Source organism: Barbatula barbatula, assembly GCF_947034865.1.
Source record: "Barbatula barbatula genome assembly, chromosome: 21".
NCBI lineage: Eukaryota > Metazoa > Chordata > Actinopteri > Cypriniformes > Nemacheilidae > Barbatula > Barbatula barbatula.
In genome coordinates, this window is record NC_136784.1 from 19138387 (window position 1) to 19157851 (window position 19465).

At 42.4% G+C, this 19465-nt stretch overlaps 2 protein-coding genes across 2 annotated transcripts; one reads left to right on the plus strand and one right to left on the minus strand.

The window, feature by feature from the left end:
• The first annotated feature begins 4603 nt into the window (after positions 1-4603).
• On the plus strand, positions 4604-10734 carry slc25a32a (solute carrier family 25 member 32a). The gene is made up of 8 exons (XM_079484159.1): positions 4604-4705; positions 4898-5073; positions 5372-5522; positions 6024-6109; positions 7955-8109; positions 9009-9122; positions 9442-9587; positions 9848-10734. The coding sequence occupies exons 1-8, from the start codon at positions 4623-4625 to the stop codon at positions 9972-9974; spliced, it is 1038 nt and encodes a 345-aa protein (XP_079340285.1). The 5' UTR covers positions 4604-4622; the 3' UTR covers positions 9975-10734.
• A 439-nt stretch (positions 10735-11173) lies between these two features.
• Positions 11174-18629, minus strand: cthrc1a (collagen triple helix repeat containing 1a). The gene is made up of 4 exons (XM_079484161.1): positions 18392-18629; positions 17067-17285; positions 16582-16798; positions 11174-11879 (listed from the first exon to the last, which is right to left on the minus strand). Exons 1-4 carry the CDS (start codon positions 18509-18511, stop codon positions 11737-11739), a joined length of 699 nt encoding a protein of 232 aa, XP_079340287.1. The 5' UTR covers positions 18512-18629; the 3' UTR covers positions 11174-11736.
• Between the last annotated feature and the right edge of the window lie 836 nt (positions 18630-19465).

The following is a 19465-nucleotide window of genomic DNA, read 5'->3' on the forward strand; positions in this document are numbered from 1 at the left end:
CTATAGTCCTGTGCTCGTTCATTGTATTCTGTAAGTTGTTTGCCTTTCCCATGCGCTACCTGTTTGTTGGTTTATTTGTATCTTGAATTATTGTTACCTTGTAAGTTAGTCTAGTCTAGTCTTGTCTTAGTATTTTATTTTGTTCAGTCTAGTTAGTCCATGTCCTGTAGTTGTTATTATTTATCTAGTCTTGTTTTACCCCCTCGTGGGTTTTTGTTTTGTGTTTATTTAAATATTAAAATCTTTGTTAACCCCGTCATCCCTGTTTTGGCTGCCTGCATTTGGGTTCTCCATCTTTGTGATTCATGACAGTGAGTCTTCTATTATGCCATTATAACAACAACAATGATACACTGCAAAAGAAATCCAACTTGCAAAATGTTCTCCCTACAAGGATGGATAAGTAACTTGAACATAGAACTTTGAGTTAAAGGAGTTGTTTAGCATAATGATTGTTAAATGATTGTTTAGCATATACTGAACAAAATGAGCCTAAACATGTTCCTAACAAAGATTATTCTGTTGACTGGACTTAGATTCTAATGTTTTGGGCCAAACAAGGTCAGAAAGTTTGCCCAACTTACAAAACATCTGAACAAACAATATTTCAAGAGTTCCCAACATCAACAGCAGTGTGTTCAATTCTGTGTTTCTTATTAGTTTTTATTTGAAAGATGAGTGTTTTATTTCTTGCTGGCTTAATTTATGCTTTAATATCATTGTGACTGTTTTTAATGAATGATGGTTTTTGATTGTTGTCATGGTTGAGGTTTGTGTGTTCAATGTTGAGGTGTGAGTGCATGACTCACAGCAAAACCGGTATAAATGCACTCAATACTGTTTAAACAGTTATTTGATCAAAGTTTTGGTCTGTTTGAGACAGAAAACTCGTTCAATTGTAGTAAAAGACAAAAAAAGTGTTTGTTTTAAAATTACCAATCTATATTCTCTATTTATGTTCAGACAACAAAAAAAATTTTGTTCTGTTGTTCATTAGGTAAACTTGACTATGTTGTGACGACTAATGACTGTTTTTTTACAGTGTATGAATGGATCATTAGAAGTGGATGAATTCAAAATTCTCCATCATTGTTGATTTCATATGCACAGCCATGAACCAGAGATGCTGCATTATTAAACACATTTAGTGATCAAATATCTGGCTTGAAAAAGTAACAGAACTAACAAACTCTACTGTCAGCACACATGTGTAAAATGCTCTTAAATACCTGAGCTAAAAAAAACACATCATAAAACTGTGCTGTTGGACCTAACACCCAAAACATTAGACTTTAGATAAAACAGCAGTTGAAAATAAAGGTTTACCTTGACTAGGGGAGGTTGATAATGTCATAGATTTGAACGTGCTCTCATTTGAACAATGATCTCATTGTTAAGCATGCACTTGGCAGAGGTGCAGCCCAGCTGAAACTCATGCTTACACTGGACTATAAACAGAGCAGAGCGGCGACACTGGCACAGAATCTGAAGTTCACTGGGTTTGTGAATCCAAGCTTGAAACTTGGAGCCAAATGGGCCACTCCGGTAAATAATTTGTCTATTCTCTCTCTACTGCAGAGCCAAATTTCTAGGGCAAACATTAATGGAACCAAGCAATCTCAAAGATTGCTGTATTAACTGAAAGGTTATTATGTTGTTGTGGAAATATATGAATTTGATACTTTTAAATGCCTTGCAATATTGAATAGTTCTTTACAAACATGCCAAAGACCGGGAGTAGTGGAAAACAATGTCTGTTATTTTTTTTAATTTGTTCTTTTCTTTGTTCTTTGTAGAGAATTGTGCCAAATGCACTTTTGTTCCCTTTGGATAAAAGTGTCTGCTATTAGATAAATATCCTATCCCACTAATGAATACAAGCTTATAGATATGTAAACACAAAACAATTCAACGTTGGAATCGTTTTTAAACTTGTTTCAGATACAGCTTGTCTCACTTCGCACGGACACTGAGTGGCCACAACCCCACACAAAACAAACGTGTACACACTAACAATTCAGAAGCACACACACCATAGGCTGAGCTTTGATTCAATACACACGACGTTAATACCGCAAAACACACGCCAGCATCACGAGCATGAGCGGACAGCGCCGTGGTGCTGAAAACAGCGAATGAGAAACCATGGCAACCCCGATGGCGCAAAACAATTCTTTTTCTAGGTGTCGCGTTAATGTTTAACGGATGACCTGTTCGACAGCACGATTAAAACGCGTAGTAATCTCCGGTAAACTCCCGCTGAGGGGATTTTTAGCGAAGATGGCGCCCACAGCTAACCCAGCCCAACGGCGGTACACACGGAATACAGACCACAACTGAGAATATCGTCACAACATTTGCGCAAAACACCAGATCTACACGCAACGCGAGCGAGCGATAAAACCATGTGAGACCAGTCTGATGGTTAACCCGGGTCCGAGCTTGTGTCAACAATATCTAATATTGACCGCGCACGTAAGCAGACGTATTAAATTACAGGAGACAGTCGTGCTGAAAACGACAGGGAGCGTTTTAAAGAGACACGGGCGTGTTGAAACGCAGCCATCATCCACAAGCTTCACTGTAACTGCAGCACCAGACACACACTGTTAGCCCTGCTTAATAAGGCTGCTGAAGAAAATCGGGTTTAGCTTACTTCAACATGGACTGCTCTTTCTCCTCCTCTTTCTTCTGGCGGCCCATGACCGACAGGATGATCTTTTTCTCCTCCTCGGTGAGGTGGCTCAGGTCCGGCATGTCCGGCTGAGCGGGAGCCGCAGGGGATGCGGCCGGGCCACCCCGAGCAGACATTTTCAGGTGTGGGTGCTTGAAGGACCAAGAAAGCGGGCAGTGAATAAAAACGTGAAATAAACATGCAAAAATCATCCATCATACCTATGCATAGTGTAGCCTACACATGTGGAATGTCATGCATCGATGCTGTCTGCAAGCCAGAGAACAGTATAGATCTTTAGCCTACAATCTAATAATATTGCCTTATGATGCTGACTTGTTCCTGGAACGTTGACAAACGTTTTATAATAACATTTCTGTTCTCAATACACCCATACAGTATTTGCATGGTGAGAGTATATGAACTATAATATATTTATCCAAACTATATCACAACACATTGTGGATATGATTCTCCCACATTTACACTAGGTGATATAACATCATTATACCGGCACTAAATGCAGAACTGCAAAATAGAGAATTGCCACATAAATGCAGCTTGTCACGTAGTGAAATGACCACACAAACGCGTAAAAAGAAGCCCTGGTGGGTTCTTGCGTTACATTCCAGTTCCAGGGATCTGAGGGCATCCCGACCATGCTTGTCAGTAGCCATCTGCCCAAACGTGTATGAGAAAATGAGTGCTTGCCTTTTATTTCGCAATCATGGTTAATGCAGTCTAACCCATGGCTGCTGCCGCTTATGGGGAGCTCCGAGTATCCAACGACAGTGTCCGCGACACTTATTGCGCTTATCGGCGTCCTCTCTCCGTCAGATTTCACTTGATTCCTTCCCGGCTGCTGCTAACTCCGAGAGATTTCTTGAATGCACAAAAATGGATGCATCAGGAGAAAGGGTCCGACAGGAAAGTGAGGCGGAGCGACTGTCTTACGTAGGACAAAGATCAGATGCTCCGGTGTCGCGGGCGGGGCGGCGGAAGTGCGCGCGCCCGGACACTTTCATTGACAGCAGACGCGCGGAGAGTTTCTTTCATCTCTTACGGTGACAAGTCATCCCACAGAGACGTGACTTATCGCCTATATTGCCAAAGATGCTGGTTTTACTAACCTTCAAATGTACGGTCAACAGACCTATGCATGGAGCATGTTACACGAATATGACATTAAATCATTCATGATTTTTTCTTAAGCCATAGGAAGTGAATTGAGACCACAAGCTTTTATCGGCTGGCAGATTATTCATGTAAACCTGTCCAATTCAAACATTCTCCAATGTGACATCAATTGAGAACTTGTCCAACATTTTTATGGAGCATTTAACATCGTTACAAAAAAACTAGACTTTGCAAATCATTCCATTCGCTAATTTATACTTTGTAAACATTTCAACGCCCGGTTAAGGAAAAGTTAACATTTGGACGATTGGTCTGGCATGATATCGAAAAAAAACACACTTAAAGTGGTTTTGATATTTAGGGTGGACCTTAACATCAAAACTAAGCACACATTCACAGATCTGTAGAGCCAATGGAAATCCGGTGTTCTGACGAAAGTCCCATCCTATGTTATGGGGATCTGACGTTACTGTTTTTCCCAGATAGATGGCTTTGTCCTTAGATAGATAGATGCCGCATTGGCTGCTAAAACGCATGTCTACAACTCTGAGACTGTTCTATTTACGCATACAAATGAAAGGATCAAGAAAAACGTCAACAACTTAAATGGATCTAAATTCCATCCAAAAACGTGCTTATTTATTTGAATTTTTCTGCCATAACGAATTGTGTAAGCTCCCGCCTGTAACGCAGTGAAATCGGTTGAGATTTTTTAGCTTTTTAGCCAGATCAAGGCGCAGATCCCAGTTCAGTTGTAAAGTGTTAAAAATCTCTTGCCCTTCCCAACATGACTGCGCCGTGACCCAACGTGATGAACGCGGCGTGTATTTCCCCGCCCACCGAGTCATATTGCGTCTCTCGCCTATTTACCTTCTCCAGCAGCAGTAGGGAGAAGTTAGTGTTTGGCGAACGCTTTATAATGGCCCAGCGGATGTTATTGATTCATATAGGGGCGTTGGATAGTTAATACCCTTTATATACAAAAAATTGGGACGGCATTCATAAATATCGTAGTATTTCACTGCGTACTTGGCGCGCCTGTTGTCCGTGTTGTGCGTAAACAACCATGACTGCTCCCGTCTCCAGGCAGGGACGCGCTGCAGTAGCCGCAGACACAACAAGCTCGCCTTTCTCCATCACATCAAGCCTCCTGCGACTCTTTAAACATATCAAATATGAAAATCTCGCTGCTGGATTGAGTGGGGGAGTTATTTCCACTATGGTGCTGCACCCTCTGGATCTGGTCAAAATAAGATTCGCAGGTAAGACCATGTTTGTTATGAGAAGCATTAGAATGTGTTGTATTGCCTTGAGCGGGGTGACATAACAGACGGATGTCAAATAAATGATGTCAAATTGCCGACACGTTTTTTGTGCTTTTGAATGAATTACGCAAGGAGCAAATGGAAATTTTTTAATCCACAATTACCCATAGGCCTGCTATACCAACATGCGAACAAAAATAAACATATATGATCTGAAAACACAAATGTTTGTATATATGTAATGAGATGGGAGTGTGTTATGTTCACCTGGGCCAATGTTTCGGACTCTTTCCAGTAAGTGATGGTCTACAAATGCGGCCCCAGTACGAAGGCATGGTGCACTGCATGAAGACCATCTGGAAGCTGGAAGGGATCAGAGGTCTCTATCAGGGCGTCACACCCAACATCTGGGGGGCCGGGGCATCGTGGGGCTTGTACTTCCTCTTGTAAGTGCTTCTTTAAAGGGAAGGACGGAGTGGTATTTTCATGTTTATGCAGCACGTCAGTGAAATCTGAACAGAACTTCTGCATTGTTGCCATTGTTAAGATTCATGTACACTCAGCAAGCATGTCCTCTGCACTTTCCTGAAAAGTCATAGAACCTTTATAGATCACAGGCCAAAAAAGAAACACCCAACAGTGCCAGTGAAACTGTGTTGTATCGCTGACAAAATGCCTCGACTAGAACACTAAGGCCTGCAACCCTGAAATATAAATAGTGACGTGCTTTGTGTTACTTTGTCCTTTATATACAAGTGACACGCAGGCGGTAATATAAAACGATATCTTGTGGTGTGATATGTTTTCGTTGACTTTAACAACAAAAGCCGAAAGGATTTGCTCCCATTTATAAATGGAGGTCATTTCGCGCACTTTACATCAAAGCTCCGTCTGACTCTTGTGTACATAATCTAACATGATAACTGCTGTGTGTGATCTTCCAACAGTTATAATGCTATTAAAGCATATAAGCAGGAGGGACGGCAAACAGAGCTGAGTGCTGCCGAACACCTGGTGTCTGCGGCGGAAGCAGGTTAGTACGAGAAAAGAGCGACCTGAGTTTAACAAACCTGAATCAGTAGGAATACTACAAGCTTTGGACACTGCTTGCTCTTAAAGCCGAGGCCTGTTTCAGCGAGGCTCTTGCGAAACCTGACAAATAGGGAAGAAATGAGAATGTGGTATCTGCTCAGGAAATGAAACAAATAAAGAATTGCATTGCATAGCATTGAGGGATCAAAAATGTCTGAGTTGACCACTAATATTTGTACAACACAGTGTTATCACTAACTGATATGAAACGCCTCTGGCTTGAATGTTTGTATAAAGACGGTGGTTAAAGGTGAAGTTTGTCGTTTGTGTGGCAACAGCAGCACCGAATTGAATTTAAGTTTATTGCTGTGGCACTTTTTCACAGTTTTGCCTTGTTGCAAAGCATCTCATACCGTAAATACCTAAAAACCCGCAGACGGGGGCAAAAGTAAAAGGGAAATATACAATTGGCCTCAAAATGATTCAGCCCCTAGATAAATATGATCAAGGAAGGCTGTGCAAATAAACCTGCATCGGTAATCTTTGACATTTATACATTTAGCAGACGCTTTTATCCAAAGCGACTTACAAATGAGGTAAACAATGGAAGCAATTGGAGCAACATAAGGACAAAAAAGAGCATACGCGCAGTAAAACTGGTCTAATACAGTATATTCTACCACAGTATACAAAGGCCAATATGTTGGTGATTCTTCATTTCAGGCACAATTTTTTAATTCATCTGACCAAAGAACCCGTCCCGTTTAAAGTTCTGGTCGTGTCAGTAACGTTTCAAACGTTCTATGGTCAGAAAATGGTGAAGAATAAAATGAGTCTTTCAAGAGGGGTTTGGTGCACACGGAGATAAAAAGTACAGCATGTGTAAAGTTAAATGTTCTGCTGCATCTTTAATGTTTTATCCTGGAAAAAATCTTACCTGATACCTGACTGTCCCTGCTAGAAGTCCTAAAAGGGGCCAAGGCTGAAACTTTCAACAGGACATTGACCTGAAAACAAGCATCAAAATCATAACAAAAATGGGTCACTGGGCGAAAAAACAAGCTTCTGCCGTGGCCATGTCATTTTCCAGACCTAAACCCTATAGAAAATGAGTGGGGAGAACTGAAGAGAAGAAGCACCAACAGGAATTTTCTCGATCTCTTTTCAGGAGTACCCCAAACTCATCAAGCATAATACTGTGGGTGAAGACTCAGAGCAGTTATCTTGGCAAAAATAAGGGCTTGAATAATTACGAATCAGAATCAGAAAGAGCTTTATTGCCGAGTATGTTTACACAATTTGTCTTTCTAACAGAAGCTTCCAATGCAGAAGTACAGACATAACCGAATAAAGAGAAATAAACAATAATAATACTATCGATAGGAAGAGGAACAATTGTTAGTAATGTTGTATAGTGATATTGAGAAAAGTAATGTTATATATGAGCAATGTGTATTAAAGAAATAAACATTTATTTCATAAAAACATCCCCATTTAAAATTCTTATACTCCAATGAAAAGTTCGAATTTTGTAATTTTGCAAAAATATTTGAATATCTTCTAAAATGACACACTTCACCTTTACCAGTGTTTTATCATAAACACAAATCCATGCCTTTTTATGTCCACAAACACTACCTGCAGTCTAATACTGAATCAGTCCTGGCCTTCATTTTTAGACTCATAATGATAACTTGAGTCAGATTTAATATTCTTATTGGCCTCTTTTATATGTTAAACCATATAAGGACTCAGTAGACAGATCAGTACTAAAGGCGAGTGACGTAGCAGAGTGTTGGTGTAAAGGTGTTGGACTCCCCTGTTCCATGTTCCCCTGCGTTTCCAGGCATTCTGACGCTTTGCCTTACCAACCCGGTCTGGGTGACAAAGACCCGGCTGGTGCTGCAGTACAATGCAGACCCTTCCCGGAAGCACTACAAGGGAATGATGGACGCCCTCGTGAAAATATACCGTCACGAGGGTATCCCGGGACTATACAGGGTACATCTACAGATTTTAAATTAACCCCTTCTCCTCTCTTTCATAAATGTACCAGCAGTGATCTTGTTAGGGGTGTAATGAAGCTTTCCTGTGTGCTCGAGTGTTTGAGCATAAAGTCAACATGAAACCAAAATCAAACCTTTTTACTTTCATCATTTATTATTATTTATTCGGTCTGTGCGCATCATTTATTACAGTTGTCGATCGTAATCTATTGTTAAAATGTGTTCAGGCTTTAAAGGAACCGATGCACTTTTTAAAGGGGCAGTCCACACAAAAACGAAAGTTTGTTCATCATTTACTCACGATCATGTCATTCCAAACCTGCATGACTTTCTTTCTTCTGCAAACACACAAACGAAGATATTTTGAAGCAAATTGCCAAAATTTGTCGAAAAGAAAGTCATACAGACGATAGCTCCTCCTCTCCTAGCAGATGTCTCCACATCTAATGCCCCATTTTTTTTAAAGTCCGGCTGTATACGTTAAAGTCATACTCTACATCTTTTACTTGTTGTATATTCTGTTTCACTCTGAAATTCATCGAGTGGCTTGTAAACAGTGTTTCATGTTGACTTTAAACGGCGAGGTGGCGTAGTCTTTTATGTATTCAGATTGTAGTTTCTTTCTTTGACCTCTAGAGGACACTGTTGCATTGTACTTGGAAGATTGATACGGCGCCTAATCTGTGGTTCAAGCCAGGCCTAAGTATTGGCTACATTTTTGTGACACACTTAAAACGTTTCCACACTGCAATATTAAACATGGTTAAATCGAGTCAAGTCTGGGTTAGTTTAACACCAAAAAAGTTCTTTTTTAGATTACAGACCACAGGTTATTGTGGTTTGTGCGTCGGTGTGGGAGTTTCAGCAGCTCATTTTATTGTTCTGTCACCGCAGGGTTTTCTGCCTGGTCTGGTGGGGACTTCCCATGCTGCATTGCAGTTCATGACCTATGAGGGCCTGAAGAGGGAGCAGAACAAATATAAAAAGATGCCATCTGATTCGCTGCTGGTGAGAATCAAGCCATAAAGCCTTATGTTTGTTCTGACAGTTCTGTATAATTGACATATTTCTTCTCTTTCTTTATGTAATGCCAAACCGACCCGACGATGTTATTAGATCTCTGTGTTGGCCATACATTCGCTTTATGTCTTTATACAAATCTGCTTATTTCTGGTAATGCTATTAACTGACATAAAAGATGCGTATGTAGAGAGTACACTAAAATAAAACACGAAATAGCATCACTGGTGGATTACTATATGCAGCAAATCGCATCTTTTGTTATAAAGATGATTCAGTTTCTCCTCCTTGCCTCTGTCTGCTTCAGTCTCCATTAGAGTACATCACCATAGCGGCCGTCTCCAAAATATTTGCAGTGGCAGTGACGTACCCGTACCAGGTCGTGCGCGCTCGCCTGCAGGACCAGCACAACAACTACAGTGGAATTGTGGATGTGATCAGGAGAACCTGGATGTGAGTGCTTGACAAACTCGATAAACTGTAATGTTGTCACACAGTGTTCGTTATTTTGTTAGACAAACATACACTGCGACTGTATACGGTACACTGGCCAACTACAGTTTCAAAGTAGCTGTCTCATTGCTGATGTCAGCATTCGTGTGAAGACATTTCGCTTTGTCAGAGAAACTCTTACGCAAGTTCCAGGAATATTTTGACTCATCTGTTTACGCTTTACATCTATTCAGTATGTCTGTGCTTGACTTTCTCTACAGCAACGAAGGAATTGAGGGATTTTACAAAGGGATGGTTCCCAACTTGGTGCGAGTCATTCCATCGTGCTGCATCACCTTCCTGGTTTTTGAAAATGTGTCACGTTTGCTTTTGGGCGAGTACCACTAAACCTTCAGGACACCGCGCACACACCGATATATAGATGGACCAACACATTCAATCTGACATTTAGTTTGTGCATTTAGTTTATAAAATAAGAAGGTGAAGTGCATATGAAGATTTATTGTATTGTTGATTTTTGAGTATATTAAAAGACATCAAAGTGTATTCATAGATTAATATGACAGATCCATGAAGTGCCCATATTAAATCTCAGATTTATGAATTAGAGTACAAAAGTTAGTGATTTGTAGAAAACCCTGTGAGTTCAAGCTGCCTGGCAGACGAGAGGGGAATGGAATTTTGAGAAGCGGGATTGAAGCCATCCTTCGCCAATGCAACAATATAACCAAACAACTCGATGTTCGTCTTTTTTAATGGTATTTTCACAACAGCTGCTTTATTTGAGGATCCGAGCTATGTGAGGGAATGAACCCATTTACCTTCAGCAAATTTTCACCGGCTGTGGCGCTCGGGACGACACTCACTGGGCGTGCTCAGGAAATGATGGAACGTCAGAGGATAATAGCACACAGGCCTGAGAGAAACCGATAATTTACCGGAGGACACGAGCAAGTTTTAACCAGATGTTCATGGATCAGAATGAGAGAAACATTTGAAATGAAATGTAAATGAAGAACGGCAAGGTCATTAGAAATGTGTGTAAAATGTGCTATTGTCAATAACACGCACAGGGGATCTCAAATATGTATAAGGCATTTTGTCACATCTAATAAAAGAATTTATGTCACATGATCGCAATGTCATGTATAATTTATATATTCTAATCCAATATATAGTGACCCTAAGAAGTATTTAGACACTACTTTTATAAATCAACAAATTGCATTAAGAACCGAATGTTCGATTACTTTTCTCAGAACTGACTTTAACTTTGGCCGTTAAAGGGATCGTTCACCCAAAATCGACAGAACACAAAAGGAAGATATTTTAAAGAATGTTGGTTACCAAACAAAGGCGGTACCCATTGACTTTGTTGGTTTTCTGTCCATACAATAGAAGTGAATCAGTTCTGCCGTTGTTCTGTTACCAACATTGAAAATATCTTCCTATCTTCCTTTGTGTTGCGCAAAAGAGAGATTGATTTTTAAATCATTGTTGTCCGAATCTTATAATTCCTTTATATATTGTGTGTGGCGCTTAATACTTTTAAACGCTTAAACCTTCTTATAACATTTTTTTTATTTGTACAAAATAATGTCTCAGCATGTTATAATGCACACACTGCAGTGCATCTGCAAATCTACTTTAATACCACACCAGACATTCCAACCCTTACTCATGCCACACACTTCCCAGCTTTTTCCATCTACACCCTCTTCTATGATGTGTTACCTTCAGACATCAGCGGCATTTTAAAACCATAATTAATTACCAAATGTAACATTTATTTGTATAAAACATAGTTGATCGTATTGTTGAACAAAAAAGTACTGTTGGAGTACCCTGACACATTGCTTGTATGATACAGTAATACCATTTTGATTACCATTTCTATACCATGGTATTTACAGTACTTGAAAGTATAGGTCATATTATTACCAGCATGGTAGTGTATAAAAATCCAAAGCTCTATCACTGAGTCTATAATTGATCTGCATTGTCATACTGAGAATAATTTTCAGCAATGCCTAAAGCTGCACAAACCCATATCAACATTTGTAATTTGACATATTTCTAAAAGGAAGTCCCATGTGAAGAATTTGATGTTTCTCTATTCTGTCGGGGTGGCAAAAGGAAGAAGGAAAGTTCATTTTGGAAGCTCCTCAATGATGACCCTGGATACTGAGTTCCATCCGGTAGACGCGTCGCCGCGAGGGTAATCTGCACAGGTGCCCACCCATATACCGACATCCACCAGACCAGCCTGGATCCCCAAGCAGAGTCCCTCCACTGATGGATACAATGCATGAAAAAGCTGCCATTACTATCAATTGTGTTATCGGCATGCCGGATGTTTTTATTATTCAATGCACGTGAAAACTAACTAATGTTGATCTGTGTAACACAGACATTTCTTTTCAAAATATCTAAGACTTATTTAAACGTATTGCATGTGTTTTTTCCCCTGTATACATTTACATTTGTGTTACACTTGAGCAATGATGAAGCTCTTTTTCGTGAAATGTAGAATGAAGGCTGGGATGTGAGTAAACCACAGTGGGTTCTCAAATGACATTGGTTGCTGTGTAATTGCAGCATAGATGGTAGGGAAACTACATTTAGCAACACAGAAGATAACTTAAAGAAATCCAATGGATAAAGATATCCACTGTGAGTACGTGTGTCCTTCATTTGGTTTACAGCAAGTGTGCAAAGCTGATGTCAGATATTTTTGCATATTATTATTTTATATGTTAAGTATTTTGTCTTTTAAACAAGGTCAGACCATAATTGTAAGATCAAGACAATTTGGACAACTCATTCAAGTCAGGAAGTTTCAATTCATTTTTAAATGAATACGTTTTTGTTTGTGGACTGTACATTTGAACCCTAACCCCTACTGTTAAACAGAGTAGCGATCATTCATATGCATGTTGTGAGCGCATTTTGCTGTACACCATATTCTGTAGGCCACAAAGCCTTAAACAGATAGCCTATGAACTATATCTTCATAATTGCAGACTATGGTATTCATGCAGCCACAAATCAAGCTTAATGTCATGAATCTGCCTTCATGTCATGTCTATTCTTGGTCTTGAGGCAGATTCATGACAAAGCCTTGTGTTTTATGTGAGAGAGAGATGTTGGCTATCGGCTTTCTATGCTCTCTCTCTGGTCCGTGTCTTTGTTCCCGCCATCTCGTTTCCTCGTTAACCTTCCCTGAGTGTTCCATTACCCGCACCTGACCCTTGTCAATTATCCTGTGTTTGTTTCCCCTATAAAACATCCTCGTGTTCATTGTCCTGTGCTCGTTCATTGTATTTTGTACCTTGGTCGTGTATGCTGTGTTTTTCAATATCTAGTGCTTGGTCATTGTAATTTGGTGAGTCAGTGTAGTCTTGTCCTTAGTGTTTGTTTTCTCAGTCTAGTTAGTCCGGGTCCTGATTATTATTTATCTTGTCTTGTTTTACCCCCTTGTGGGTTTTTGTTTTGTGTTTATTTATAATAAATTCTTGTTATCCCGTGTCTGCCTGCACTTGGGTTCTTCCTGTCCTAATCCGTGACAGAATGAACGAGCCAAAACTGAACCCAGCAGACAGATTGGAGGCAAGGCGAGCGATCCAGGCTCGTCGCCTCCTGGGTTTACGTCAGGGACACTCCGACGTATTGGAGTTTGCGGACCGTTTCTTTGAGGTGGCAGGGGAGATGGTCCACAGTGAGCAGGAACAGATGGTCCTGTTCAATGGCGGCCTCAACCAACCTCTAGCGGGGTGGGAGATGCAAATGCTGAGACTGCTGGGCTTCACCGACCTTATCAGGTATGCCATGAATCGGCCGGAGCCCAGGGTCTCAGTTCAGCCCAGTTTCCCCCCTCCGCTGGCCGCCATCCCCGAGGGCCGTACCCTGCGAATCGGGGCTGTGGGCCTCTCCTCGCCCTCTGCACCCTTCGACTCCTCCAGCATGGAGCTAGTCATGCTCCCCACCGCTTCTCCGCAACCGGCTACACCCACCGGGAGCCGGTCGAAGAAGAAGAAGCCGAGGAGGGGTGTAATCTCCAGCCCGGACTTTCAGCCGGAGGAGAACACCGGGACTCAGCCCAAATATTTTTTGGGGGGGCGTCATACGGGCAGGAGGGCCCCGTCCAGCGGGCCTCCTGATGTCCCGTCAAGTCCGGTGGTCCCGTCAAGTCCGGTGGTCCCGTCAAGTCCGGTGGTCCCGTCAAGTCCGGTGGTCCCGTCAAGTCCGGTGGTCCCGTCAAGTCCGGTGGTCCCAAGTCCGGTGGTCCCAAGTCCGGTGGTCCCAAGTCCGGTGGTCCCAAGTCCGGTGGTCCCAAGTCCGGTGGTCCCAAGTCCGGTGGTCCCAAGTCCGGTGGTCCCAAGTCCGGTGGTCCCAAGTCCGGTGGTCCCAAGTCCGGTGGTCCCAAGTCCGGTGGTCCCAAGTCCGGTGGTCCCAAGTCCGGTGGTCCCAAGTCCGGTGGTCCCAAGTCCACCCACCCCAGTTTCAAGTCCTGCCCAGCCGGCCTTCCAGCCGGCGTCAAGTCCTGCCCAGCCGGCCTTCCAGCCGGCGTCAAGTCCTGCCCAGCCGGCCTTCCAGCCGGCGTCAAGTCCTGCCCAGCCGGCCTTCCAGCCGGCGTCAAGTCCTGCCCAGCCGGCCTTCCAGCCGGCGTCAAGTCCTGCCCAGCCGGCCTTCCAGCCGGCGTCAAGTCCTGCCCAGCCGGCCTTCCAGCCGGCGTCAAGTCCTGCCCAGCCGGCGTCAAGTCCTGCCCAGCCGGCCTTCCAGCCGGCGTCAAGTCCTGCCCAGCCGGCCTTCCAGCCGGCGTCAAGTCCTGCCCTGCCGGCCTTCCAGCCGGCGTCAAGTCCTGCCCTGCCGGCCTTCCAGCCGGCGCCAAGTCCTGCACCAAGTCCTGCCCTGCCGGCCTTCCAGCCGGTGGCTCAGCCGGCCTTCCAGCCGGTCTTCCAGCCGGTGGCTCATCCGGCCTTCCAGCCGGCGCCAAGTCCTGCACCAAGTCCTGCCCTGCCGGCCTTCCAGCCGGTGGCTCAGCCGGCCTTCCAGTCGGTCTTCCAGCCGCTGGCTCATCCGGCCTTCCAGCCGGCCTTCCAGCATGTGGCTCAGCCGGCCTTCCAGCCGGTACCCAGTCCGGCACTTATGCAGGGAACAAGAACAGTTCTCCCGAGGACTTCTTCCATCAAGTCCCCGGGGACTCCACGCTCTCGAGCGCCCCCGGGAACTAGGACTGTTCCCCCTTGTCCCACTGGACTTCCCCCCATGAACTTTGTTGTTCCCCCTCCCCCCCTCCCTTGTTTGTTATTTTTATTATTTCATCCCAACCCTTTTGTAATGTATTCGTGTCTGCCCTTGATCTTGTTTAGTATGTTTTGCCTTGTCTTGTGTTCCCAGTCTGCCTTGTCTTGTTAGTCTACCCCTTGATGAACACCTGGAGGTGTTCATTAAAGGGGGGGCTTCTGTCATGAATCTGCCTTCATGTCATGTCTATTCTTGGTCTTGAGGCAGATTCATGACAAAGCCTTGTGTTTTATGTGAGAGAGAGATGTTGGCTATCGGCTTTCTATGCTCTCTCTCTGGTCCGTGTCTTTGTTCCCGCCATCTCGTTTCCTCGTTAACCTTCCCTGAGTGTTCCATTACCCGCACCTGACCCTTGTCAATTATCCTGTGTTTGTTTCCCCTAAAAAAAAACATCCTCGTGTTCATTGTCCTGTGCTCGTTCATTGTATTTTGTACCTTGGTCGTGTATGCTGTGTTTTTCAATATCTAGTGCTTGGTCATTGTAATTTGGTGAGTCAGTGTAGTCTTGTCCTTAGTGTTTGTTTTCTCAGTCTAGTTAGTCCGGGTCCTGATTATTATTTATCTTGTCTTGTTTTACCCCCTTGTGGGTTTTTGTTTTGTGTTTATTTATAATAAATTCTTGTTATCCCGTGTCTGCCTGCACTTGGGTTCTTCCTGTCCTAATCCGTGACACTTAATGCTTGAATGGAAGCTTTTCTAAGCACAAAGTATGCATTATAACAGATGTTAATGATCTACATTTAAACGTAAGGTCAAAGATGTTCGTTTTTATTTTATTGGCACCTTTTGACATTTGTTAAACAGTTAACAAATACATTTTTGTTATTTTGTTATTTTCAAGATTAATGCAAATGAATAACGCACAAGGGTCCACCAGGGATTCTGCTTTTTCAATTGTTTTCAACGGAAACGCCACGTTTTTTGAAAATGTGAGCAGCTTTTTACTGAGCGTGATTTTATACCGCGCTCAGTACCGGCGCCCTGCGTTTTGTCCCTCGCTCAGTGCAAGACTTGAAAAATGCTCAACCTGGGCCTGCAGCGGGTGTTTTCAGCCGCGTAAAAACGCCTCGGTGGACACAGCCCCTTTGGTTAACATTATAGTAAATGCATTAACTAACATGAATAAACAATGGGGAATTCATTTTTGTCTGCATGTATCAATCTGTCGGTGTTATGTATAGGTGTATTGTCGGTTAATGACAATACAATTGTTTATCATAGTTTATTTGCATGGCTTAATGGTTACACTGGGGTTCTCAACCTTTTAGTTTGTAAATGAACTAAGGTTAATAAATTGTTCACTGTTAATACATGTTAAAGGGATTGTTCACCCAAACATTTAAATTCTGTCATCATTTTCTCACCCTCTTGTCATTTCAAACCTCTATGACTTTCTTCCGCAGAACAACAAAGAAGATATTTTGAAGAATCTTGTTAATGGCACCCATTCACTTGCATTGGTTTTGTTTCCATACAATGGAAGTGAATGGGTACCAATGCTGTTCTGCTACTAACATGATGACCGAATTCGTGTTTTGGGCTGAGCTATCCTTTTAACTAACACAACCTTGTTGTTAATAATATAGAAATACCTGTATTAGAAAATACAATGACAAATAATATCTAATTTATTCATTTAGACAATTCATTTCGATTTTAGCGTATACAGTTTATATAAACTTGGTACCTGTTGATGTTCGGTGGATGTTAATGGTAGAGTTGAGCTCAGGGCTGCCCTGGTCCAGGTAAATGATGAACTCTATGGGTAAGGGTCCAGTGCATTCAGCCCCATTAAAGGTGAAGTACCAGCGCTGGCAGCAGGCCGTCTTACACTTGAGTCTGAGAGAACCGTTGAACATCACACGCAGAGCGCTGTCTGAACGCTGCTTAGTGAACGTGCACGACTGCAACACAGAAATCACATGAATGAAGCTATAAATGTCCGAATAATTCTTTTGAACAATTACGCAAATGTACAGTTCATTTTATAACTTTTCTGTAATTGAATGTAGCCCAGTGTTCCGACCGTATGGATCCACACAGAACAAATAATGACAACGAAATTATTCCACAATGTTCATTTTTGGGTAAATTCTTCCTCGAAGGCCATCACACCTTCAAGTCATGTACTAATAATATGAAGATGTTAAACAGCAGGTTTGTAATACTTACAGCTATTCTGCCAAGATCAATACCATAGTTTAGAGAGTTCCAAGCGCACTGTTTGTAGTTGGGTTTCCAGGGCTCCTCAAACCTCTCAGACACACACTCTCCTTTCTCTCCTTTCAGTCCATCTCTCCCGGGGATTCCTGGTGTGCCTGGAATGCCGTTTACCCCCGGGTTACCATCCCTGCCCTGCACTCCCGGTGGGCCCTGCAGGCATGCCTGGTACTGATGACAAAAACAACAAAAATGGCCACCAAGAACCATTTTACAGATGATGAAATATGATGAGTAGTCTTGAGGTCAGAAGTCTTGAGTCGTTTTTTCACTGATGGCAATACTCATTTGCCTCGTCCACAGACCTTATGAAACCATGTGACCACATGAAGTCATACCCACATGTGTGGATGTCAGCGGGACATAAAAACCCAACTGAGGTTGATGCCGTGGTTTACTTGCATCTGCTGAGAAATGTGCTGAATTGCTTGTGTATTTCTCGCTGGCCAAAAGCAAATCAGAATTCACCAACATGGGTAAATGACAAATCAATGTTTCAACTAAAGCAATTACTAGTGTAGATATAAACAAAACTCAAACAGCAACAGCTTTCCCTAATCTGCCAAATAAAACTCATCGCGTAAAACTCTTGACAATAAAAGGTGGATTGTGATTTACTGATCATCGCTTGCCACACAGAACTCAATATACATTACAGTATTATTTATGTACTAAAACGGTCAGTTCTGGTTCTTGGTTGAGCTGAATTCTAAGCCATTATAAAAACGTGAAATTCGCGTCATGGGAGGGGCTTCTGCCACTCGTTTCCGGCCCTACTAGAGCAAGCTCCTGATTGGTTAACGCTGCGCAAATTTTCGCCAAAGTTCAGATTTTTCAATTCGCGCCATTCGTGCCGCCTCGATCGCGCGAATCGCACCGCAAGTAGGTCATCGCGTCTTTGCATTGACTTAATATGTAAATCACTCGCGCTTAACGCTTCATTCGCGTTTGGTGTGAACACACTATTACACTTTCTCCCCCCTCCTGGTCACTTAAGCCATCACTTTGAGAAGTTCATTGAGAAGTTCCTACACGGCATTTTGAGAGTTCTGATTTTGTAAAAAATACATTCAACAAATAGCCATAAGATCATGTTAAATAGTCTTATTTAATTATTGTGTTCAATGAATAGTTCGCCCAAGAATGGTCCCCATTTACTTTACATAGCAGGAACTTTCCATACTAGAGCCGCAGGCTGGAAAGCAATAGGTTATAACGCATTACGAGCTGTCACAGTTCGCTCTGAGTAAATCAAACCTGATAAATCTCTTCCTCACCTGGTCTGTAGACCCTGTGTCTCGTTGTCGGTAGCTCCGCTCTTTGGCTTTTTCGGTAACACAAAAGGGTAAAGTTATCCAAAAACAGATGAAAATGCGAGCCCGAAGAGAACCCATCATCACTGACGAAATACAGCGCTTTATGGTGTGTAGGCTCCTCTCATGTACGTGTCCGGTCTGCTCCTTAAGAGCCAAATGTTCCTACCATCTGTTGGACATCATGAAGTCGAGCGAAAGGGCCGCCAGGGGGAGATTGGACACCGACAGAACGTGGATGATTTGTGCTGACCATGCTGAAAACTAAGCAAAAATAACGTCTACGTTTCTGAGGATTTTTATCTGAAAACTAACATACCATGATTATTAAAGAAATGGCTTTTAGAACTACTGCGGAATGAATTGACGTTCTGCAGACTTTTCAGATGGGTCTGATGCTTAGATGAGCAGACCAACAGTTCCTGAAGAAGTAGCCTTTGGATTTTCTACGGCTGTATGTTTATTTTACCTCTCTTGAACTGAACCCACAGAGACAGGCACTTAAACCACAGCTAAGGCATTTCCTTGTCAACATCCCCCCGGTATATTCACCCCTAATTGTGGGGGCTCAGGAAATATCTTTCATGAGGAAATAAATGTCACTGTTTCATCTTGTCGAACTTCATTTATTGATCGTAGCATTGTATGTTTGTATTATTTTGTAAGAGAAATAAACACAGTTTGTGATACTGTTAAATTGAGTAATTATTATTTTGTAAACCCATATGTAAATGTATGTCTTCTGTATTTGTAAATATCTGGCAGCAGTTGATTTAATTCAAACTGAAAAACGAAGAGGCACCAGTAGATGGCACAAGCGATTTGTTACAGAACTCTTGCCGTTCCACATGCACAACACCTGTAAAGTGCACTTTCAACTTTATGCAGTCATTTTAATATATCTAACCAATCCCATGCACACTGCACGTGCTGCATTAAAACATGGCAACTGAGACAAAGAAACTGAAACCAAAAACCACCTCTTTGGTTGATCGATTGACGAGCTTGACAGATGTTCTACCTTAGCTGTCAAATTTA

What these genes read in the sequence shown, in the direction of transcription:
- cthrc1a (XM_079484161.1), bottom strand. Translation starts at nt 18,511, where the DNA reads ATGATGGGTTCTCTTCGGGCTCGCATTTTCATCTGTTTTTGGATAACT. An exon ending in ACACAGGGTCTACAGACCAG is followed by an intron (nt 17,286 to 18,391) that starts GTGAGGAAGAGA and finishes TTTTGTCATCAG; the next exon opens with TACCAGGCATGCCTGCAGGG. An exon ending in TTGATCTTGGCAGAATAGCT is followed by an intron (nt 16,799 to 17,066) that starts GTAAGTATTACA and finishes TCTGTGTTGCAG; the next exon opens with TCGTGCACGTTCACTAAGCA.
- slc25a32a (XM_079484159.1), top strand. Translation starts at nt 4,623, where the DNA reads ATGAACGCGGCGTGTATTTCCCCGCCCACCGAGTCATATTGCGTCTCT. An exon ending in GGTCAAAATAAGATTCGCAG is followed by an intron (nt 5,074 to 5,371) that starts GTAAGACCATGT and finishes GACTCTTTCCAG; the next exon opens with TAAGTGATGGTCTACAAATG. An exon ending in GTGATCAGGAGAACCTGGAT is followed by an intron (nt 9,588 to 9,847) that starts GTGAGTGCTTGA and finishes CTTTCTCTACAG; the next exon opens with CAACGAAGGAATTGAGGGAT.